Consider the following 25183-nt stretch of genomic DNA (forward strand, 5'->3'; position numbering starts at 1 on the left):
ATGGCAGGAGCGTGCAGAGCGTGCAGAGTGGCCGTGCCTGCTCCGGTGACCAGCCCAGACTTGGCAGTGACGGAGCCAGCTGAGCCACGAGGCACTCACCCAGTGGATCAGCTTTTCCATCCTTGTCTGGAACCGTGAACACCCCCACAACTCGGTGGCCTTCTTTGCGCAGATGGTTGTAGACTTCCTGTCCAAACAGGCTCTGGCCAATCAGTGCCAACTTCAGCTTGTTTTTGAAAGAAATCTGCAAAACAATTCGATGATGACTGATGTAAGCATGGATAGAAGACATGGGTAATGAAAATTATTTTTTCAATCATACAAGATGAGGATTACAGAAGACTCAAAGATCTATGAAATAGAATTTGTATTGATATTTACTGAACCCAGACTGCATTACCTATAGATATTTGTAAAAATAATTTCATACCTAAGTATTGCTTCTTTTCCCTTTTCTTTAATTACCTTGATTATTCATTTTAAATCATTGAGATTGCATATATATATATATATGTATTTAAAGATTTATTTATTTATTTGAAAGGCAGAGTTACAGAGAAGCAGAGGCAGAGAGAGAAATCTTCCATCCACTGGTTCACTCCCCAGATAGCCGCAATAGCCGGAGCTGGGCCGATCCAAAGCCAGGAGCCAGGAGCCAGGAGCTTCTTCCAGATCTCTCACATGGATGCAGGGCCCCAAGGACTTAGGCATCCCTGCTGCTTTCCCAAGCCATAGCACAGAGTTGGATCGGAAGTGGAGCAGCTGGGACTTGAACCGGCACCCATATGGGATGCTGGCACTGCAAGTGGCAGCTTTACCTGCCACGCCACAGCACCAGCCCCAGATTGCATATATTTTACAAACTCCTCAACCAATTCCTTGGGTGAAATGAGGCCAGATATAAAGCAAAAAGTGTTAAGTCATAGGATCTTAACATTGAATGAGATCACTTCAACATAGAAACAGAATTTGCACCATAGACGTAAGGATTGGACCCAAAGAGAATAAGATCTAACATTCACTAAAACATAGAGGCAGAGAACACAACAGACCCTAGAAATCAGCTCAGGCCAAAAACCTAGCAGCACCACTTAGTTGTGTGACCTTAAGCAAGTAACCAAATTTTATTTGCCTTTTCTCCCTCACTGGTAAAATGGGAATAATAATATCAACCTCATACAGTCTTGTTTGAAATAAATGACTTACTATGCAAAGAGTTCAGTGCAGGGTTTGGGTTACAGAGTAAGTATGTCTACTTCATAATGTTGTTAAAGTCTTGTATATACTAGCCTGTCCTGTATTTTTTCATGTAGTACAGAATTCATGAAATCCCTGAGAAGTGCTCAAGAACTAGGTTGATATATCATGACACTTCTCATAGTCCTTATTGATTCTTAGAAGTTTGGCACAAACTCATTTCGTGTCAAATCTGACCCGAACTGACGTCATGCTACTTAGAAGTGTTTATTTATAACATTTATGAGACTCTGGAAATCTTCGTAAGCTTACTGCAGAAAAGTCAATGTGTTAGGTTGCAAGGACTGCCCCAGAGCCTGCTAAGAATTCGACACACTATCCATTTAACTTTGTAAAGTGTGAACAATTCCCAACTCTAAAACACACATGGCCTCAATGCTTTCAGATAAGCATGGAGGCCTGAATGTCATTTCATTTCATTTCATCTTTACACCATGCTGTTTTGTTATCTGCCACTTTGCACCATTTTTGGAATCAAGCAACTGAGGCTTAGAAATGTCAAGTATGGGGCCAGCACTGTGGTGTAGCAGGTAAAGCTGCCACCTGCAGTGCTAGCATTCATGTCCCAGCTGCTCCACTACCCATCCAGCTCTCTGCTATGGCCTGGGAAAGCAGTCGAAGATGGCTCAAGTTCTAGGGCCCCTGGACCCATGTGGGAGACCTGGAGGAGGCTCCTAGCTCCTGGCTCCTGGCTTCAGATCGGCACAGCTCTGGCCGTTGCAGCCAATTGAGAAGTGAACCAGTGGATGGAAGACTTTGATCTCTCTCTCTCTCTCTCTCTCTCTCTCTCTCTCTCTCTTTCCCCTTCTCCCTCTATGTAACTCTGACCTTCAAATAATAAATAAATCTTAAAAAAAAAGAGATGTCACTTCAAAAAGTTCATGGGAAACTGGAGTTAAAAGATAAGTTGATTCAATGCAAAATATTTTGATATCCATGCATATAATAAGGGTCTTCAAAATGTTTGTATTAATGTAGATTATTAAAAAACCATGCATGATTTCAAAATCCTTTTGCATCAAAACAAAATTATCGGCCAGCGCCGTGGCTCAATAGGCTAATCCTCCGCCTTGTGGCGCCGGCACACCGGGTTCTAGTCCCGGTTGGGGCGCCGGATTCTGTCCCGGTTGCCCCTCTTCCAGGCCAGCTCTCTGCTGTGGCCAGGGAGTGCAGTGGAGGATGGCCCAAGTGCTTGGGCCCTGCACCCCTTGGGAGACCAGGATAAGCACCTGGCTCCTGCCTTCAGATAAGCGCGGTGTGCCGGCCACAGTGCGCTGGCCGCGGCGGCCATTGGAGGGTGAACCAACGGCAAAGGAAGACCCTTCTCTCTGTCTCTCTCTCTCACTGTCCACTCTGCCTGTCTGTGGGGAGCAACTCGGACTAGACTAAGTTACTGGAATTAAGACTTATTCTATGCATCTGCTCTCCTACAATATGGCGCTGGGAGAGGAGTAAACAACTTCTACACAGCTGCCTCCAGTTCGACCAATAACCTGCAGGAGCTGATCCTGCTCCTGATTGGAGGAGAGCAGCGTACTCGGTGTGTGGGTAGCAGAGTTGGGATTGGTGGAAGAGGACTAAAAAGGAGGAGAGAGACAACATACACCAGGAACATCCGGATAACATCTGAGCAGCCCCCGAGAGAGCCGGCCAGCGGTGTTCCACTCCCCCGTGGAAGTGGGGAAAGTGGCAGGGGGAGCCGCCCTTCCACGGAGGTGGAAGGATCGGCAGCCAACCCGGGAAGAACCAGCAGCAAACCCGGAAAGGGCCGAGCAGACAAAAGAACAGCGCAGGGTCTTGTGTTGTTCCTCCGCGAAGAGGGGGAGCGACACCTGTCAAAAAATTAAAAAATAAAAATAAAAAAAATCTAAAAAAAAAATCTTTTAATTCCATGAGCTTTTCGAAGTTTCCTTGTATATCACTAAGTTCACACTGCTAGAAAGAGGAAGATTCTGGGACTTGAGTCAAGATCTATTCTGAATCCAAAGCTCACATATTGACTTAAAAATAAAACAATCGAAAGAAACTATTACTACTCATATCTTCTATTTCTTTCTCTCTCTTTTTTTTTTTTTTTTTTTTTTTTGGACAGGCAGAGTTACACAGAGAGAGAGAGACAGAGAGAAAGGTCTTCCTTCCGTTGGTTCACCCCCCAAATGGCTGCCATGGCTGGCACATTGCACCGATCTGAAGCCAGGAGCCAGGTGCTTCTTCCTGGTCTCCCACGCAAGTGCAGGGCCCAAGCACTTGGGCCATCCTCCACTGCCTTCCCTGGCCACAGCAGAGAGCTGGACTGGAAGAGGAACAACCGGGACAGAAACCGGCGCCCCAACCGGGACTAGAACCCGGGGTACTGGTGCCACAGGCAGAGGATTAGCCTAGCGAGCCGCAGCGCCGGCCTCTTTCTCCTTTTTTATTTTATTTTATTTTATTTTATTTTATTTTATTTTATTTTTTTGACAGGCAGAGTGGACAGTGAGAGAGAGACAGAGAGAGAGACAGAGAAAGGTCTTTCTTTGCCGTTGGTTCACCCCACAATGGCCGCTGTGGCCAGCGGGGCGCACCGCACTGATCCGAAGCCAGGAGCCAGGTGCTTCTCTTGGTTTCCCATGCAGGTGCAGGGCCCAAGGACTTGGGCCATCCTCCACTGCACTCCCTGGCCACAGCAGAGAGCTGACCTGGAAGAGGGGCAACTGGGACAGAATCCGGTGCCCCGACCGGGACCAGAACCGGGGGTGCCGGTACCGCAGGTGAAGGATTAGCCTATTGAGCCGCAGCGCCGGCCTCTTTCTCCTTTTTAAAAGTATTTTTTTTTTCTTATCTATTTGAAAGGCAGAGTGATAGAGACAGAGGGAAAGACAAAGAAAGGGAGATCAGTCATTTGCTGGTTCACCCCCCAAGTGCCCATAACAGCCAGGGCTAGGCCAGGTCTAAGGCAGGAGCCAGGAGCTTCATCCAAATCTCCCACATGGGTGGCAGGAGCCCAAGCACCTGGACCATCATCTGCTTCCCAAGCACATAACCAGGAAACTGAAGTAGAAGTGGAGGTGGGATTCGATTCCAGGTACTCCGATATAGGACGTGGGCTTTCCAGGCTGTGGCTTAACTGCCCCTCTATTACTTTATATAGTAACACTGATACACAAAAATACATTGATTATATAGAAGTAACACCATAGAGGAAAAAAATGGCACTAAAAAGGTTAGTTTAAAAGAGTGTCTTTGATCAATTTCAGTTCCCATAAATTCTCACAAAGCAGAGCTTAGGGTCATCCGTTGCCGTGGTGACTGTTGAGTCCCTGATGAAAAGCCAGCAAGTGGACGAGGCTAAACACGGGACTCCTGTGGTGCAGAGATGGTGGCCGGAGCACCGGCCTTCCTGCGTGCTTCCCTGCTCAGCAACGGGCCCATCCCAGCTCCTCAGGGACTCCCACCTTGCAGCCTCCCATGTGAGACTGTGGGCTCACAGGACTTGGGGTAGGAATCTCTGAAATTCTGGAAACTCATTCTACATTAGTCAACACTCACTGGTAAACATCGGATTATGAAGAAACTTCGTTTCCCACTTTATTAAGGGCATAGGTAAAATCTTTTGTCAGAAATGAACTACAAAGGATATCTGATCACAACTTCTCTGTAACTGAGCTGATAACTAAACAGTTAAGTTTTTTTTTTTAAAAAAAGATTTATTTATTCATTTGAAAGAGTTACAGAGAGAGAGAGATAGAGACAGAGAGAGAGGTCTTCCATCCGCTGGTTCACTCCCCAGATGGCTACAACGGCTGGAGCTGCACCCATCTGAAGCCAGGAGCCAGGAACTTCTTCTGGGTCTCCCATGTGGGTGCAGGGACCTAAGGACGTGGATCATCCTCCACTGCTTTCCCAGGCCATAGCAGAGAACTGGGTTGAAGAAGAGCAGCCGGGACTAGAACCCAGTGCCCACGTGGGATGCTGGCGCCGCAGGTGGAGGATTAACCTAGTGCGTCACGGCACTGGCCCCCACTTCTCCACTTCTGATCCAGCTCCCTGCTAACACTCCTGAGAAAGCAGCAGAAGATGGCCCAAGTGCTTGGGCCCCTCCAGCCATGTAGGAGACCCGGATGAAGCTCCTGGCTCCTGGCTTCAGCCTGGCCCAGCCCTGGCCATTGCAGCCAATTGGGGAGTGAGCCACAGGATGGAAGGTACTTCTCTCTCCCTCTTCTCCCCCATCACTCTGCCTTTCAAATAAATAAATACATCATTTAAAAAATTCTTTTCCAGAGTCAGCCATTGTTTTTATCTCACAAGAGTGTAATGAAGCAAGCTTCAACATCTAACAAATACTTGGAAACAAACAGATTAACTCTGTAACAGCAAGTTCACATAAAAGAATGCATAGTAGACAATGTAATCTCTTTTCAAAAAAAAATCAGCATGTTCTATCAGTGTTCTATCTTCAAATACCATAATTAGTGTTGTTGCTTGAAATAATGTTGGCCACCTTACAATTGTGTCCTTACCTCAAATCATTACCAATGCCAGATATTTTTTTTTTTACTAATAAAAAAAATTGTATTTACTTAGAAGCATTCAGAATATCAACAAAACAGCTGCAACTTTTTTTTTTTTGCAATTACAGAGTGGTATTCAGTTAACAGAACAACAATTATTTCGTATAAGCTGCATCAGAGACAACTGAAGATGAAAAAACTACCGTCCCCATATATAACTAATTTGTGCTGTGCACCAACAAGAACCTGCTTTAAATTTCCATGCCAATTTACAACCCCCATACTGTACCAGGCAAGGTTAGTGGCTATTGAAAATACCACCAGGACAGGGCTATCTAAAGACACATTCGGTAGTGTGTTAACTATACAAAAAAAGACACTGTACAGTTTAAAAACAAATCTTACACAGCCTTACATTTCAATTTTTTTTCTTTAAAAGGAGTGAGTTGTGTACAGGGGGGTTAAATGCTTTATAGACAAGAAAAAAAAACTGCGCTAGAACCAACTTATTCATCATCATCATCTTCTTCTTCATCTTCATCTTCCTCGTCTTCCTCTTCCTCCTCATCCTCTTCGTCTTCTTCATCCTCCTCCTCTTCCTTCTTTTTCTTGCTCTTTTCAGCCTTGATGACTCCCTTTTTCGCTGCATCAGGTTTTCCTTTAGCTCGGTATGCAGCAATATCCTTCTCGTACTTTTCCTTCAGCTTCAATGCCAGATATTTTAAGACATCTAAAATACTAGTTTTTTTGGTTGTTTTTTTTTTTTTTTTTTTTTTTTTGGACAGGCAGAGTTAGACAGTGAGAGAGAGAGACAGAGAGAAAGGTCTTCCTTCTGTATGTTCACCCCCTAAATGGCCGCTACGGCTCGGAGCCAGGTGCTTCCTCCTGGTCTCCCATGCAGGTGCAGGGCCAAGCACTTGGGCCATCCTCCACTGCCTTCCCGGGCCACAGCAGAGAGCTGGACTGGAAGAGGAGCAACCAGGAAAGAATCCGACGCCCCAACCGGGACTAGAACCCCGGGGGTGCCTGCTCCGCAGGCGGAGGATTGGCCAAGTGAGCCTTGGCGCCGGCTAAAATACTACTTTTAAGACATTACTGTGGCGCAGTGGGTTAAACCGCTGCCTCTGACACTTGCATCCTGTATGAGCGCCGTTTCAAATCTCACTGCTGTACTCCTGATCCAGCTCCGCACTCACACACCTGGGAAAGCAGGGGAAGATGGCCCCAGTGCTTGGGCCCCTGCCACCCAAGTGGGAAACCCAGATGGAGTTCCAGGCTCCTGGCTTTGTCCTGGCCTAGTTCCAGCTGTTGCAGACATCTGGGGAGTGAACCAGAGGATGAGAGATGTCCCTGCCTTTCAATAAATAAATAAATCTTTTAAAAAAAAAAAGGGGGACCAGCTGATTCCAATGTAACAGGCTGCTCAGCTGTCATCTGGTTATTCAGCGTGCAGTTCCAGATTTCATGCTCTCATTTAAAGAAACCCTGCCAGGATTTTGGCCTGCCAGGATTACATTCACTGAAACGCTTGCTGGGCTTCATGCTAATGCTGAAGCTATAAAAGGTGAGTTTCCAACACTGAGAAATGTTCAGATTGTAGGACTGTGTGTTTACAGCAGGGAGCCAGTGAAGTCTCCTGGGATACTTTACCTTAGTCTTATTTCTCCAAGTGTGTTCTGAGGATTGAATGCCCATGTTAGCAGAACCAACAGGGAGGACATGTTTCAAGTATGGGTTCCTGGCCCCCACCCTGATCTCCTGGGCCTGAATCCCAGGCCTGGGAAGCTGCATTTTAACAACTCCTCAGTGACCCGTGGGCACACCAAGGCTGAGTCCCTGCTCTCGGGAGAACCTGTTACAGCCCCTAACAACAACGATTCTGCCCTGGGAGTTGGGGCAACAAGACAGGGTGGAAATGTTAGCAAATATTTAAGGAGAGCCTAGTGTGTATCAGGTATTACACACATATCACCTCACTGGATCCCCGAGGACTCCCAGAGACAGGCATCACTGACCCATTCTTACAGATGAAGAAATTAAAGTGCAGAGATGCCAAGATAGAGCCTACAGCCAAATAGCTACTAAGTGGCTAAGAGTCCATCTCCATCAGTTATTGTCCCAGTGCCCATTCGTTAGCCCATAACCCCAGAGGTGCAATTTTCAGCCGGGCCCCATTTCCCCCAGCCATTAAAATTAGAAATAATAGGGGTGAAGTGAACCCTGACAAGGGGTGTACCCAAGAGTCCATCTAGAGAAAGCATCCTGCACCGTGGGATCATGGTGTAAAACTAAGACAATAATTATACCCCTCATCCTGCTTGGCAAAACATAGAAACTCCGCAGCATGATCGCTCAAGCTTAGAACAGATAGGCTGCACCTGGGTTAATGTTACAATTGTAATTTCTCTATGTCCCACATATGGTTTAGTTTGGTACCTGGATTAATGTCAAGACTGTGATTGGTGTTAAGATTGTAATTGACATTAGTTTTGCATAGGCTTGAGGTCACATTGGCCCTCATAACCATGTATCCCCCTGATCCTAGCCACCATGTATTCCCCCTCCCCTCCTTGTGGTTTTTGCTTTTAGAAGCTCAATTGATTTGAGTTTCAGGGTCAGGAGTTCTTTAGGACATGAGCCTGCTCGCCACTGCCAGCAATAAAGGACCCTCAGATTTTATCAATGTGCAGTGCTCCTCTGTTTGCACTCACTCAGGTACAACAGGGGTCAGTGTTGTAGTGTAGTGGGCAAAGCCGCCACCTGCAACGCTGGCATCCCATCTGGGCACCCAGTTCAAGAGCCAGCTGCTCCACTTGTGATTCGCCTGAGAAGCAGTCCTTGGCCCCTGCATCCATGTGGGAGACCCGGAAGAAGCTCCTGGCTGTTTCAGCCATTTGGGGAGTGAACAGGCAGATAGAAGATCTCTCTCTGTCTCTCCCTCTCTCTGTTACTCTTCTTTTCAAATAAATAAATGTTTGAAAAAAAGTTTTGAAAGAAAAAAATCATCGTCATAATAGTACCTATCTCATAGGGGAGGTACAAGGCTTCAATAGGATAGAGGATGCAATGTATCAGTGCAATAAGTAGTAATAGTAAATGCTCTATCAGTATCAACTATTATTATCACAAGAGCACAAGTAGTACTTAGGTAAATAACCGTGATGATGATGAATGTCTCCTACTGTAAATGAGCCAGGTACTGTACTGAGACCTTTACATTCATCCAGAAAAATATTTCTCAAGTGTTGATTATCTTTATTTTAATTCCATCTTAGAAAAGATAACTGTGTCAAGATTTTTAGGCAGTTTCACATCAGTAGGCAAATTTCTGACTTTTCTTTTAAAATGTAGAGGTTTGTCAACCCTGGTCTGCATTCCCACATCGCAGCTGTCAGCCGGAGCCAAGCAGAGGCAGCCCCATGAACTCCAACCAGCCTTTCCCTGAACCCAGGGCAGCCCTTCATTTTGCTTACCTGTCTGGCTTCTGTAAGCATTTCTTTCTGAGACCCTTACGTGAAAGGTACAAAGAAATTGTCCCTGTCCTCGGAAATTCACTAATTAGTAGGGAGGACACCCAGCCAAGTAAAGACGCATTGAGTGGAACATAACGCGCGAGGGTCTCAGAGCACAGGGAACTCCTTTGCTGCATCTGAGGGGTGGTGACGAATGACACCCAGAGAGAGGCCTTATGGAGGGCTCTAAATAATTCGGACCTTACCATGAAGAGCGAGGTTCGCACTGAACGACTTTAAGCGGGGGAGTGACACAGTGTAATGCTATGTTAACTGGCTGCCCAGCACTGCCCTGGAGGCGTAATCCACCTTCAGGACACTCACAGGACGCATCTGGAGGCATGGGAAAGCCCATCCTCCCCATTTTAACAAACGCTCATAGAAACAGAGGCAAGGAATTAGACTTCATATACAGCTGCTTCTGCACCAGAGTCAGCCAAGACTCAGGAGACCGTTCTCAGTGATAACTTGTGCAACTTGGTTTTCTGTTGCATCATATTGTTAACAAAATATTCACGCGGACTTTCCTGGATATCTGGCCAACATTTTTTTTTTTCCCACCATAAAGAAAGACAAAAAGATTTTTAAAAATGGCTGTCAAGACTGGGGCCTATTCAGAGGTGAGGCCACGAGGGGGATGCCCAGAACCCGGAGGCCAGACAGAGCCTAAAGGGGTGGGGGTGGTGACCAGGGGACAGATCAAGGACTTTGAGTAAAGGACTGGAGCGCACAGCCGTGACTTCAGTGCTTAGTATTTGCCTATAATATTTTTTAAAATTTATTTATTTATTTATTTGAAAGAGTAACACAGAGAGAGAAGGAGAGGCAGAGAGAGAGAGGTCTTCCATCTGCTGGTTCACTCCCCAGATGGCCGTAAAGGTGGGGGGCTGAGCCAATCTGAAGCCAGGAGCTTCTTCTGGGTCTCCCGCATGGGTGCAGGGGCCCAAGGGGTTGGGCATCTTCTACTGCTTTCCCAGGCCGTAGCAGAGAGCTGGATGGGAAGTGGAGCAGCTGGGACTCGAACCGGCACCCATATGGGATGCCAGCACTGCAGGTGGCAGCTTTACCCACTATGCCAGAGCATCAGCCCCACAATCTCCTTATTAATAAAGAAAAGAGGGGCAAGCATGTGGCACGTTGATTGAGTTGCTGCCTGGGACGCGTGCATCGCATATTGGCATGCCTGATTCGAATCCCAGCTACTCTGTTTCCTATCCAGCTTCCTGCTGATGCACACCCTGGGAGCAGCAGATGATGGCTCAAGTTCTTGGGTCCCTCCCATTCATGTGGGAGACCCTCATGGAGTTCTAGGTTCCTGGCTTTATCCAGGCCTTGCCCTAGCTGTTGTAGGCTTTTGGGGAATGAACCAGCAGATGGAAAAATCTCTCTGTCTCTCTGCCTTTCAAATAAAATGACGATCATATAAATGAAAATGAAATAATACTGTCAGTTATGTTCCCTAATTTTTGCTGGCACATTTTCTTTTTCTTTTTTTTTAAGATTTATTTTAGGGGCCAGCATCATGATATAGCAGGTCAAGCCTCCGCCTGTGATGCGGGTAGCCCATATGGGCACCGATTTGAGACCCGGCTGCCCCACTTATGACCCAGCTCCCTGGTAATGAGCCTGGGAAAGCAGTGGAGTTGACCCAAGTCTTTGGGTCCCTGCACCCACATGGGAGACCTGGAAGAAGCACTGGCTTCGGCCTGGCTCAGCCTGGCCATTTTGGCCATTTGAGGAGTGAACCAGCAGATGGAAGATCTGTGTGTCTCTCGCCTCTCTCTGTAACTTTGCCTTTCAAATAAATAAATCTAAAAAGAAAAAAAGGCAGAGTTAGAGAGAGAGAGAGGAACACATACACACACACACACAGAGTGAGAGAGAGAGAGAGAGAGAGAGAGAAATTCTATCCCTGGTTCACTTCCCAAATGGGTTCAATGACCAGGGCTAGGCCAACCCAAAGCCAGGAGTCTGGAACTCCAGCCTGGTATCCCACAGGAATAGAAAGGGCCTAAGTGCTCAAGGCCATCATCCATTGCCTTCCCAAGTGCATTAACAGGAAGCTAGATTGGAAGAGGACCAGCTGGGACTCCAGTTGGTGCTCATATGGGAGGTCAGTGTCACAGGCAGCAGCTTAACCTGCAGTACCACAACACAGGCCCCATGTTCATTCTTTAAAACTGCCACAGTGTAGATATGTCTCAACTGATTTGTTCATGTCTCCATTGAGAAATATTTTGGCATGTACTATGTCATTGATACAAATAACATGGCAATGGATATTCACGTACCTGCTTTCTGTGCCCACGTGGAAATGTTTTTCTCAGTTAGACACATATAAGTGAAACTGCAAGATCATTTTCAAAACTTAAATGTTAATGGATAGCATCAAATTCCCTTTTAGAGTATTGGAAGAACTGTTTTCTCACCCCTGCCTACACACAATATTGTAAAACTCTAATTTTTGCCAACTTGATAAGTTAAACGGATATCTTGTTCTAATTTGCATTTCTTGCTTGAGTGTCTTTTCATATTTTATTGTCCATTTATGTATTGCTTTTGGTGTATTGCATTATTTGATGTATTATGTATCATTCTTTACCTAAAAAATTCAGGTTTAATAGTCTGTCCCACTAATATACAAATTCCTGGAAAGCTGGGACCATTTCTTTCTTGTTGTTTTATCCTTTTTGGCTGTGAGACTGAGAGTGTTACTTAACTTTTCTGGGTCTTACTTTCCTCATCTGTAAAATGGGCATAATTATAGTTCCTACATTGGGATGTGATAGGATTAAAGGACTGTACACATTTTCACTTGGATTAGTGCCTGGCACACAGGAAGTGCTATATCAATGTGATACACTGTAAGGCTCTCATTAGAGCCAAGAAGATGCCAGCACAGGCTCCCAAACCTCCAGACTATACGCTAAACAAACCTCTTTTCTTTATATAGTGCCCAGCCTCAGATATTTCATTATCACAATAGCAAACAGAGTAAGACAAGGGTACAATTAGCATGCCTAATTAGTGTCCTGTTCTGTGAGTTTTGGCAAACACATAGTTCCGTAAACATTACCATAATCAAGCTCTAGAACCATTCCATCACTTGCCCAAGTTATTATGCCTGTTTATAATCAATCCTGCCTATCCCAGCCCCTGAAGCCCACAGATCTTTTTGCTTTATTAATTTATTAATTAATTCAAAAGGCAATGTGACAGAGGGAAGGAGAGACACACACAGAGAGGGGGAGGGAGAGATCGTCATCCTCTAGTTCACGCCCCAAATGCCTGGGCCAGGATGAAACTGGGAGCCAGGAACTCCACAGGGGCAGGAACTGAGGTGGTTGGGTCGACATCATCTGCTGCCTCCCAGGTGCAGTAGCAGGAAGCTGGATCAGAAGGACTCAATCCCAGGCACTCTGATATGGGATGTGGCCATCCCACACGGTGGCAGAACCTGCTGTGCCACACACTTCCCCAGTGACCTTTATTTCTATCTCCATAGTTTTACCCTTTCCAAAATGTCAGATGAATGAAATAATAAAACATGTAGCCTTTGAAGTCTGGTTCCTTATACTTAGTGTATGTATCTGAGTTTCATCTGTGTTGTGTGTATTGGTAGTTCATTCATGTTTTTCCTCCCTAAGTAGAGTCTTTTTTTAAAAAAAAAATTATTTGTTTATTTGAGAGGTAGAGTTACAGACAGTGAAGGAGACAGACAGAGAGAGAGGTCTTCCATCCTCTGGTTCACTCCCCAAATGGCCACAATGGCCAGAGCTGTGCCAATCTGAAGCCAGGATCCAGGAGCTTCCTCCAGACTCCCACACAGGTGCAGGGCCCAGGGACTGGGCCATCTTGCTGCTTTCCCAGGCCACAGCAGAGAGTGGGATCTAAGTAGAGTCCTACCATATGGATGGACATACCACAATTTATTTGCTCTGTCAGTAGCTGAGACCATAAGCTCTTTCCAGTTTCATACACACACACACACAAAAGCCTCGCAAACATTTTTAAACTTGTTTTTGTGTGAACACAGGTCTCATTTTTCTTAGGTAAACACCCAGGAGTGTGACTGCTGGGTCATATGATAGCTACGGGTTTGGCTATGTAAAAAATTGCCAGTTTTCCAAGGTGGCTGTACCATTTTATATTCCCACCAGTCGTGTATCTGTTTGATTTTGAAGAATTCTTACAGAACATAGTCCAAAGGATAGATCCTCATTTTCTATAGGGTAAAACATTTCAAATTCTCCCAGTGAGGAACCTGTGTTCTTCCCAGCTGTATCTGTCACTGATTTTCCACAGGTACTCCTGAGGACACACCCTGACCATGCCAGGGGCTTCCCCAGCTATGCCACTTGTCACCTGGGAAGTTTGTCTTGAAACCTTACGCCAGTCCCACCGTGCAGATCTTTTCATTCTGCTTTCCATAGTAGATAGTTCAGTGCAAAGCGTTCACAGAGCAGGTGGACAAAACACTGAGGCACAAGCCCCTTGCTCTCTGCACCAAGCAGCCCAAGTCCCCTCCTGCCACGTGGTCAGGAAAGCTAAGGAGGAGGCCCAAGCACTGGCTGGCAGAGCAGTCTCCACCCTCCCCCCACTTAAAAAACAGTCAAATACTCCTCAAAGTATCAAGAAATGATCACAAGCAGCAAAAGGAAGTCTCAGTATTTGGGTTTGTCAGGGGGACAACAGCTTTCCTGTTTATGCACCTTTGGGTCAGTTCCTGGTGCTACTCAAGTCTTTTCTCTGCCCCTAGGGATTTCACATCTGGACACAGTAGATGCAGGTGTACAGATGGCAGAGGCGATTAATGAAAAGGCAATTCTGTAACAGCAAGTACCACTTCTCCTATGAGCAAAAGCACGTGCCTGGGATGGAGTTTTTTGTTTGTTTCCCTAAACAACGTGGGGTCTGCCTGGACGCCGCCGGGGCATCTCTCCCGAGGCCCCCTAGTGCTGAAGGCGGCTCTGCCTGCAACGTGTCTTTTTCCATTTCGGGAGCAGCTGATGCAATTCCAAGTGGCGGGGCTGGGCCCAGGCTCGCTTCTAGCGCTGCAGAGCAACAATGTTCCAGCGTGGCTGGCCCTGCAGCGCCTGGGAGTCCTACAATCCGTGGCGTCCTCAGCCCAGCTCGGTAACACTGCGCGTGCAGCCATCAACTGCGAGTGCCATTATCTGCACGGGCCCTGCGTGCCACTCCCGAGCGCGCGCACCTCCCGCGCCCCCAAGGAGGACCTGGCGGCCTCGCCCCCGCCGCTACGGCTGCATCCAGGGAATGTCACAGTTGGGAGGAAGCAGACTCCGAGCGGCGGTGCCCACCCTGTCAACCCAGCCAGACCCGACGCGTTCAACAAACGGGTCTCGAAGACAATGGCTTGCGGGACAGCGACCCACCAGGACCCTTGTCTGAAGTCTCCCACTTTTAAAATCGCTGCTTTGGCGTTGAGCAGTCTGAGCATCCCTGCCCTCCCCCAACCTCGCCGCCCCGGGGTCTGCAAACCAGGGCAGGGTGGCAGCCGGGACGCTCGGCCGGGCGGGACTCACCGGGCTGGAGGAGAAGCGCCGGAGCGCCTGTCCGCCCCCACGCAGCATGCCGGACAGCAGCACGCGCGGCGCGGGCGGCGGAAAGCGGGCGGGAAACTCAGCCTGGGCGCGGCCTGCAGCCTTCTGCCCGGGGCAGCCCGGCTCTGGGCTCTCGGCCGCCGAGAGTCCCGGGCCCAGCCGCGGCCCCGCCCCTCCGAGGGCAGAACCCCGCCCCCTCCAGCGGCCGGAGCCCAGCGGCCAATCCGGTGGGAGTGGGCGGGGCGCGCTGCCACCCTCTGCAACCTTAGGGCAGCTGCAGCAGAAACCAGTCTCCCCTCAGCCGTGGCGGTGGCCCGGGTCCTGCCAGTTACTCAGGCGCTGCGAGATGGATAGGGATCTGCCTCATCCGGGGCCGGTGCCACCCCGAGCCACGTCCAGAACACAGTCTGGAGAAGGCAACGGGCATGTCTGTCGAGGAAAGCGGTGGGGCGGCGCCTTCGCTAAATCGTACAAGGGTCAGGATGCCGGGATGGGGGATTGTCTACAACGGTTGGCAAAGGGCCTGGCCCAGAGCTGGTCTCCCACCACGGGTAGCAGGTGCCGTCCTCCTCAGCGGGGCACCTGTCTGAGACCAAGCTCCTGGGCGCGGCGCTCAAGGCCGCCTGCGGGTTGGCTTTGACTCCTGTTCTCGCTGCTATTTTGCACACGTGATTCATCCACACAGCAGTACTAGCCGATCCCTTGCTGGACTGTGTTCCCCAGGAAGGCGTGTCACCTGTCAGTCATCACCATCTTATTCGTCGAAATTCTTTCTTTGCTTACAAGTGCGGCTCAAATGCTGCCTTCTGGAGTCTTTTGGTTCTTTCCTGCCTTAACCTCTTCGCTTCCCTCAAATGACCCTCTTCTTCCCTAACCCGGGCGGGATTTCTGTCCATGCATGCTTTAAAGGGTCTCCATGTGTTTCTGGTAGTTGTATGCCTGGTACCTTCCCTACTGGACGCTTCGTGCACGCGGAGTCCACGTCTGGTGTTTTATGGTTTACAGTATCTAGCACTTATCAGAACTTTGAAAACACTTGTCGACAGAAGAAAAGGATGAACGTGTTGTTGTTGTTGTTGTTGATGATGATGATGATGATGATAGAGAGAGAGAAAACCAGAACCATCCTTGTAGCTTGGAGAATTTCAGCAGACATCCAGGTTTTGCTTTGAACATCACCTCTTGCCAATTGCAGGTCTGCATTTTGTGACTTCTCGCTTCTTTTAAACTTCCAAATGTTATGATCCACTTTATTTGTTCTGAGCTATGTCTACCAGGTCAGAGGTGGGAGAAGAGTGTGGTTTCCGCTGAGTGGGGATCCATAATTACATGCGTCCACTCCAACTTAAAGAAATGTAGAGTTAGTGTTCATTGAAATATAATGAGATGCTCATGACGTCTTTTTTTCCTGGAAGAACCAAAACTGTGGTTCCATCGATAATTGGAGGTTAGGTCAGATACAGTGAGAGAGACGGACAAACCAAAAATTCCCTGCTTGGGGCAGGCATTGGCCCAGTGGTTCAGTTGCTGCTTGAGATGCCCACATCCCATATTGGAATGCCTGGGTTCAAGCCCCTCCTCTGCTTCTGATCCAGCTCCCTGCTAACTCACATGCTGAGAGGCAGGAGGTCTTGGCTCACATACTTGGGTTCCTGCCCCAATGTGGGAGACCTGCCACCCTGGGGCAGCTCTGGTTATTGTAGGCTCTGGGGGACTGAACCAATAGGAGGGAGATCTCTCTGTCTCTCTGCCTTTCAAATAAAATGAAAATAGATAAAAACAAAAAAGGAAGCAAAGCACATTTAGAAAGAAACCCTATCAGCCTGGATTTCTATGCCCAGCAAAAATAATCTTCAATAATGAAGATGAAATAGTTATTTTTAGAAACAAAAACTTGATAGGGTGGACAGTGTGGTGTAATGGGTAAAGCCACTTCCTGGGACCCTGGCATCCCATGTGAGTGCCAGTTCTTCTCCTGATTGCTCCAGTTCCGATCCACAGCTTTCTCCTAATGGCCTGTGAGAGCAGCAGAAGATGGTCTAAGTGCTTGGGCCCCTGCTACCCATGTGGGAGATCCAGAAGAATCTCCTGGCTCCTAGCTCCTAGCTCCTGGCTTTGGCCTGGCCCAGACCCAGCTGGTACCCTATAACTATTTATTTATTTATTTATTTAAAATAAATAAATAAATCTTTAAAAAATATACTGTGGATTTATATATGTATATATGAAAATATACAAATAAATATACAGTGTAATAGATAATTGTTGGATATGTTTGGAGAGCTTGGAGGAATGAACTGTTCATTAGGTAGAAAGAAAATAATCCCAGGTGAAGTTCATAGATGAAGGAAAGAAGAGCAACAGAAAATGCAAATATGAAGGTTAAGTTAATATTAGCTGTATATGTCAACAATAATCAAAGTTTAAACATAAATGGAATCAAAATACATAACAACAATGGCATAAGATTTTCAGGGAGACAGGATGGAGTTAAAGAATTCTAAGGTTACGGTATTATCTGGAAATAATGAAGTACTAATGTATTTTAGACTTTAATAAGTTAAGGATACATATTATAATCTCTAGTAAAACTACCAAAAATAGAGTGGGTAACTACCAGGTTAAAATAGAATGTATGATTATCAAGACAAAAGGATGCTTTTTTAAAAAAAGATTTATTTATTTGAAAGGCAGAATTAGAGAGAGAGGGAGAGACAGAGAGAGAAGTATCTTCCAACTGTTGTTGATTAACTCCCCCAAATGGCTGCAACTGCCAAGGTTGGGCCAGGCTGAAGCCAAGAGCCAGGAGCTTCATCTAGGTCTCCCACATGGGTGCAGGAGCCCAACCACCAAAGCCATTTTCTGCTTCCTTCCCAGGACATTAGCAGGGAGCAGGATCAGAAGTGGAGCATCTGGTACTTGAACTGAAGCCCATATGGGATGCTGGTGTCAGTTTAATAGCTATGCCACAACGCTGGCTCCAAAAGGATGATTTTAAAAAATGAATCCAGAAGCTGGCACTGTGATATAGTGGGTAAAGCCGCCGCCTGCAGTGCCGGCATCCTTTATGGACACAGGTTCAAGTCCCAGCTGCTCCACTTACAATCCAGCTCTCTGCTATGGCCTGGGAAAGCAGTAGAAGAGGCCCAAGTCCTTGGAACTCCTGCACCTACGTAGGAGACCCAGAAGAAGCTCTTGGCTCCTGGCTTTAGATCGGCACAGCTCCGGCCATTGTGGCTATGTGGGGTGTGAACCAGCAGATGAAAGATCTCTCTCTCACTCTCTCTCTCTGCCTCTGCCTCTCTGTAACTCCGCCTTTCAAATAAATAAATCTTTAACAAAATTCAAAGCAAAGTAACAAATGGAGGAAAAGGAACATGGAACAGGTAGAAAAAACAGAAGGAAATTAGTAAGATGTTAGTTTTGAGCTTAAATATTCCAGTAATTGCATTAAATGAAAATGGAATAAAATTTTAAATTAAAAAATGATGGTCTTGGGGCCAGCATTGTGGCATATCTGGGTATGCCGCTGCCTGTGATGCCAGCATCCTAGATGGGCACTGGTTCAAGTCCCAGCTGCTTGGTTTCTGACCCAGCTCCCTGCTAATGTGCCTAGGAAAGCACAGGAAAAATGGCCCAAGTGCTTGGGCTCCTGTACCCTTGTGGGAGACCCAGAATAAGCTCCTGTTCCTGGCTTCAGCCTGGCCCAGTCTTGGCTTTTGTAGCCACTTGGGGAGTAAACCAGCAGATGGAAGATCTCTCTCTCTCTCTCTTTCTCTCAGTCTCTCCCTCTCTATATATAACTCTGCCTTTCAAATACATAAAATAATTCTTTTTTTAAAAAAGACAAAGCTTGTCAGATCGCTTAAAGAAATTTATAAAATATAAAAAGATCTCCAAAGGATGATGTCTTAAAAGCTTCCTTGAACTCTAAATAAAAGAAAGGACGACATAAACATTCTAAACTTATATTTGGTATACTTAATAATATTGTCTCAAAATTTAAAAAGAAATAATTGTCATAACTTAAGGGAAAAAAAAGACAAGTTTGCAAGCTTAAAGTTTTAAAATATATTTCTCGAGGCCAGCGCTGTGGCACAGTGGGTTAAAGCCCCAGCCTGCAGCGCCGACATCCCATATGGGCACCGGTTCGAGTCCCGGCTGTTCCTCTTCCAATCCAGCTCTCTGCTATAGCCTGGGAAAGCAGTTGGAAGATGGCCCAAGTCCTTGGGTCCCTGCACCCGCGTGGAAGACCCAGAAGAAGCTCCTGGCTCCTGCTTCGGATCAGCGCAGCTCCAGCCGTTGCAGTTATTTGGGGAGTGAACCATTGGATGGAAGACTTCTCTCTCTCTGGCTCTACCTCTCTCTGTAACTCTTTCAAGTAAATAAAGTAATTGTTAAAATAGATATATATATATTTCTCAATACATTTTTAAAGCAGAAAAAATCAGAAGTGATACAAACTATTTAAATAAACTAATTAACAAATATAGAAGCAGCCAACTACTAAATAGATTTCCTTTTTAAATAGATACAAATGGTTTTTTTTTATATAGATTTATTTATATATTTGAATGCTGAGTTATAGAGAAAGAGGGAGTGGGAGAGAGAGAAAGGCCTTCTATTTGCCGGTTCCTCTTTAGATGGCTGCAGCGACCAGGGCTGAGCTAGGCTGAAGCCAGGGACAGGAGCTTCATCCAGGTCTCCCACATGGATGGTAGAAATCCAAACACTTGGGTCATCTTCCGCTGCTTTTCCCAAGCCACTAGCAGGGAGCTGGATTGAAGTGGAGCAGCCAGGACTCATATGTGCACTGGTATGGGATGCCAGCATTGCAAACTTTACCTACTATGCCACAACACCCACTCACACAACACGTTTTCAAAAATTCACTATATACCAGGCAGTTTAAATCCTGGAATGTGGGCTCCGACCACAGTGCAATTAAACTAGAAATCGATGCCAAACAAACACAATTGATATAGTCCCCACTTTGGAAATTCTGAAAATCACACCTAAGTAAGGACAGGAGGAGTTGCTGGAGGAGGAAGCAGGTTCTTTGCTGTCCTCAGAGCTCAGTGTGTGGAGAACCATCCACAGACGTTCCAAAGGCGTCATTGCTGAGAAGAGGGAGGGAACAGGAGAAAAAGGACGAGGCCAGAGAAATCCAAGGAAGCAAATTATCCTCATCTGAGATGAAAACTTGGAGGTTCCGATTTTATAGGAAATGGTGGTAAAGTGGCATTTAAAAAATTCTGGGGAAGGCCAAGCATTTGGCCTTGCAATTAAGCAGATTGGAGCTCTCCCTGTCTCTGTCTCTCTGCCTCTCGAATTAAGAAAAATAAAAATACAGGATTACAACAAGGGAAAAGCTAAGACTAAAGAGCAGGCAACTTCCCTCCGCAGCCTTAAATCAAGCGGAGGTGACTGGTGACCACATTCTACTTCCACAGGGCCTTCCAAAGCGAGAGCATTCCTGTGGTCAGTATACTGAGTAAAAGTTGGACTGCGCATCTTCTCGTTTTTATGAGTTCTTCTTAGTGGCTAACCAGGGATTCGGGTGGAGATTATATGCAAATTTTGAAATCTCACCCATTCTGTGTGTCCCTTGCTTCAGGATCCACCCCACCACCACCACCAGTCCCTTCCCCCAAATTTCTAGCTACCCTTCCCACAGCCCTGCAGTTAGCTTGCTACCATCGTGAGCCAGTAAGCCTGCAGTGTTTCTCTGCTGGGACTCAAGGGGTCAGAGGGGGTCATCTGGCAAGAAGCCACACGCTCACTGTTTTCTCAGCTGATGAGCAAATTCCCCACACTTCCCACCTGCTCAGATTCTCCTTCACGTCTTTACAAAGTTATTTCAGATTGTATTTTGTCTACTTTTTTTACTTATTAACGGTAGGCAGGTTCTCTTGACTACTTCATGCAGCTTCCGTTATAAAAGTGTCCTTGTCAATCATTCTGATAGGAGGCTTTTCCTGACATACTCATGCTTTAAAGTTAGATCATTTCAACCACTAGCTGCTTTAAAAATTGGGCTATTTCAACTCACTTTCCATAACATATAGACAAACATTTTTTTAACTTTTAAAATTTGTTTATTTTAAAAATATTTTATTTAAGGCGTACAATTTTCATGTATTTCATATATACAGATTTAGGCACATAGTGATACTTCCCACCCTCCACTTCCTCCCATCCATGCTCCCATTTAGAGATTTATTTATTTATTTGAGAGGCAGAGAGACATAGAAAGGGGGAGGGGGAGAGAGAGAGAGAATCTTTCATTCACTGGTTCACTCCCCAAACGGCCACAACAGCTGGGCCATGGTGAAGCCAAGAGCCTGGAACTCCATCTGGGTCTCCTACATGGAAGACAGGGATCCCAGTACTTGGGCCATCTTCCACAGTTCTCCCAGGCACGTCCGCAGGCAGCTGGACAGGAGATGAAGGGGCAGGCACTCTAACAGGCATCCAGATATGGGATGCTGGCATTGCGATGGCAGCTAATTGGGCTTTGCCACAACACCAGCCCCCAGGTTTTTTGATTTTTTTTTCTCTCTCTTATTTTGCTCTTTTGGAGTTAGACATGATTAGAAACTTTTTCCTGAAGGGCCAGACAGTGACTATATGAAGCTTGTGGGCCAGATGATCCCAGTTGTAACTACTCAGTCCTGGCATTCCAGTATGAAGAAGCCAAAGCTAACAGGAGAATGAATGGGCATGGCTGTGGTCCAATAAAATCTTATTCACAAAAGTAAATAAAGTAAAACTTTAATTTACAGATCTGCTAACCGTACTTGGCCCACCCCGTGTTAAAATACCCTAAATTTTCTCTGATCAGACAATCTGGGCTCTTTGAAAGGCTTTAGTTATTTTGATATACCAAACAGATTAAACAATGGTTCAATGAGCAACTTTTTGCTTTACTTCCACTGATTCTTTAACAAAATTTGCCATCCACTGAAGAACTATGAGGAAGTACTTTTCCTGCAAAATGGGCGTTTATTACAGAGCAGTTCCAAAGATGACAGCGAGTGGCTTACTTGTTCAACAAGGATACACGGCATCCACAGACCAAGCGCTGCATTTGGAACCGAACTGAACCGAGGATGTCTGGTTGGGTGTTTCTGGAGCTCAGGTCTAGTAGGAGTTGCTATTTCTTTGTGAGAACAGCTGGAAACCACTGGGGGAGAATATCCTGTGACCTATCACATACTTCGTATATATTACACTTTTTTATTTTAAAGATTTATTTATTTGAAAGGCAGATATAGAGGGAGGGAGGGAGGGAGGGAATGAGAGAGAGAGAGAGAGAGAGAGAGAGAGAGAAAGTCTTCCATCTGCTGGTTCTCTCCCCAAATGGCCACAACAGGCAGAGCTGGACTGATCCAAAGCCAGAAGCCAGGAACTTCCTCCAGGTCTCCCACATGGGTGCAGGGATCCAAAGACTTGGGCCATCTTCTACTGTTTTCCCAGGCTATAGCAGAGAGCTGGATCAGAAGAGTAACAGCTAGGACTTGAACCGGCAGCCACACGGATGCCAGCACTGCAGGCAGCAGCTTCACCGACAACACTACAGTAGCGCCAGTCCCTATATTACACTGTTAAAATTATTCACTCCTTAGGGCCGGCGCCATGGCTCACTTGGTTAATCCTCCACCTGCAGTGCCGGCATCCCATATGGGCGCCGGGTTCTAGTCCCAGCTGCTCCTCTTCCAGTCCAGCTCTCTGCTGTGGCCCAGGAAGGCAGTGGAGGGTGGCCTGAGTGCTTGGGCCCCTGCACCCACATGGGAGACCAGGAAGAAGTACCTGGCTCCTGGCTTCGGATCAGCACAGCGCTGACCATAGCGGCCATCTGGGGGGGTGAATCTACCTGTCAAATAAAAAAAAAAAATTATTCACTCCTCAATGGACATTCCCCCAAAGGCTATTGGGAATGGTGTAGCAATTTGAATATAGGTGTGTAAATATCTCTTCAAGATCCTGCTTTTTATTCTTTTGGCTAGACACCCTGAAGAAGCCAGGAGCCAGGTGCTTCTCCTGGTCTTCTGAAGAAGGGTTGCTGGATCATATGGTAATTCTCTTTTTTTTAATTAATTTATTTTTTATTTGACAGGTAGAGTTATAGACAGTGAGAGAGAGAGAGAGACAGAGAGAAAGGTCTTCCTTCCATTGGTTCATCCCCTAAATGGCTGCTAAGCCGGTGCTGTGCTGATCCGAAGCCAGGAGCCAGGTGCTTCTCCTGGTCTCCCATGCGGGTGCAGGGCCCAAGCACTTGGGCCATCCTCCACTGCACTCCCTGGCCACAGCAGAGAGCTGGCCTGGAAGAGGAGCCACCGGAACCAGAACCCGGTGCCCATATGGGATGCCAGCACCACAGGCGAAGGATCAACCAAGTGAGCCTTGGCGCTGGCCCCAGTAATTCTCTCTTTAGTGTTCTGAGGAACCCCTATACTGTGTTGTTCACTGTGACTGCCCCATCTTAAATTCCCACCAGCAGCGTACAAGGTTCAAGTTTTCTGTGTCCTTGCCAGCACTTCTTGTCTGTTTTCTCGCTAGCAACCATCCTAATGGGTATGAGGTGATGTCTTACTGTGATTTTGATCTTTTTTATATGCCTGCTGGCCATTTGTCCATTTTCTATGGAGAAATATCTATTCAGTCCTTTGCCCATTTTTATTATTTGTTTTACATTTTAAAAATATGTATTTATTTGCAAGACAGAGTTAGAGAGAGAGAGAAAGAGAGAGAGAGAGAGATCTTCATCTGCTGGTTTACTCTCCAGATGGCCACAACAGCCAGGGCTGGGCCAGGCTGAAGTCAGAAGCCAGGAGCTTTTTTGGGTGGCAGAGACCCAAACACTTGGGTCATACTCTTCTGCTTTCCCTGGGCATTAACAGGGAGCTGGATCAGAAGTGGAGCAGCTGTGGCGGCCACTTGGGGGGTGAACCAACGGAAAAAGGAAAACCTTTCTCTCTGTCTCTCTCTCACTGTATAACTCTGCCTGTCAAAAAAATAAAATAAAAATAAAAAACTAAAAAAAAAACTAGAAGTGGAGCAGCTGGGACTCTAACTGGTGGCCAAATAGGATGCTGGCATCCCAGGCAGCAGCTTTATACTTTACACCATAGTGCCTGCCCCCAACTCATTGTTAAATTGAATTACACATTTTCTTATTGTTTATTTTTAGGTGTTCTTTGCATATTTTGGAGATTAACACCTTGGCATAGATGATTTGCAATCATATTCTGATTGTTTCTTGCGGTATGCGGAAGTTTTTAACTTCGATGTTGTCTAAATTGTCCATTTTTATAGAGAAAATCTTCTTGAAGGCATTGGAGACCCAGGATAGTGAGCACTTGAGGAACTGGAGTCCAGGAGAGAAAGTCGAGAGATGTGCCTGATATTTGGCACCGCATTTCACTCCAAAGCACGCGCTGATCTGTGAGTGGCAGCTGGGAGTCTGAGAGGCTACGAGGAAGGAAGCAGTAGCGGGAGGCTGAGAAGCTAAGCAGAAGGTTGGCAGTCCTTGCCAAGCAACCCCGCAAAACTATATCCTAGGATTAAAATGGTACAGAAATAGATCAGCTCTCACTAAATAAAACCTCCCTTTGAATCAGAACAGCCCCGAGCCAGCTTCAAACAACCTGCCCCTAATCTAATGGCCTTCCGGAAAGAAATACTAATTCCCCCAGCAGGAAGAGATCATCATTCCGAGCCTTCAGTTGTCTCTGAAATTTTTCATGCATAAAGGCCAGGATGCATTACAAAATATATCAGCTATGCTGGGAAGTAAGGTGAAATGATGGCAAACCAAGAGGAAAAGAAATATCACAAGACAATAGAAAAGAGACCTACAGGAAATCCAGATATTGGAATTACCAGAAAAGACTTCAGGGCTTTTGATATATTTATAGCTGCTGTTTTTAAGTCGGCCCACTAGAATCATGAGGTCAGCCGATTTTGAAAACTTTTTAAAAAGGTTCAGCAATTTGATGGGCCGTTGGTAATTCTATAGCTTTTAACACCTTGAACATTTCTTGATTGCTTATTATGTACCAGGGACTATGGAATGTAGGAATAAATACCGGTCCCTGATGTCAAGGAATGTACGTCAGGTTGAATGACAAGCCCCCCAAAATGTCCAAGTCCTAATCTCTAGAACCCATGAATATGTTACCTTTTTTTATTATTATTATTTGACAGGTAGAGTTATAGACAGTGAGAGAAAGACGGAGAGAAAGGTCTTCCTTCTGTTGGTTCACTGCTCCCCTCCCCCCTCCCAAATGGCCTCCATGGCCGGCGCTGCGCCGATCCGAAGGCAGGAGCCAGGAGCTTCCTCCTGGTCTTCCATGCG

At 46.4% G+C, this 25183-nt stretch overlaps 1 protein-coding gene across 1 annotated transcript in view; it reads right to left on the reverse strand.

Moving 5' to 3' along the window:
* The window catches only part of ALDH1L2 (aldehyde dehydrogenase 1 family member L2), a 61786-nt gene extending 46774 nt beyond the window's left edge, over positions 1–15012 (reverse strand). Inside the window, exons 1-2 of the mRNA XM_002711446.5 lie at positions 14806–15012; positions 100–244 (exon numbers count right to left, since the gene is read on the reverse strand). Coding sequence (XP_002711492.2) covers positions 100–244; positions 14806–14853 — 193 coding nt within the window. The 5' untranslated portion in view covers positions 14854–15012. The remainder of the gene's footprint in view (positions 1–99; positions 245–14805) is intronic.
* Between the last annotated feature and the right edge of the window lie 10171 nt (positions 15013–25183).

Source organism: Oryctolagus cuniculus, chromosome 11 (genome assembly GCF_964237555.1).
Source record: "Oryctolagus cuniculus chromosome 11, mOryCun1.1, whole genome shotgun sequence".
NCBI lineage: Eukaryota > Metazoa > Chordata > Mammalia > Lagomorpha > Leporidae > Oryctolagus > Oryctolagus cuniculus.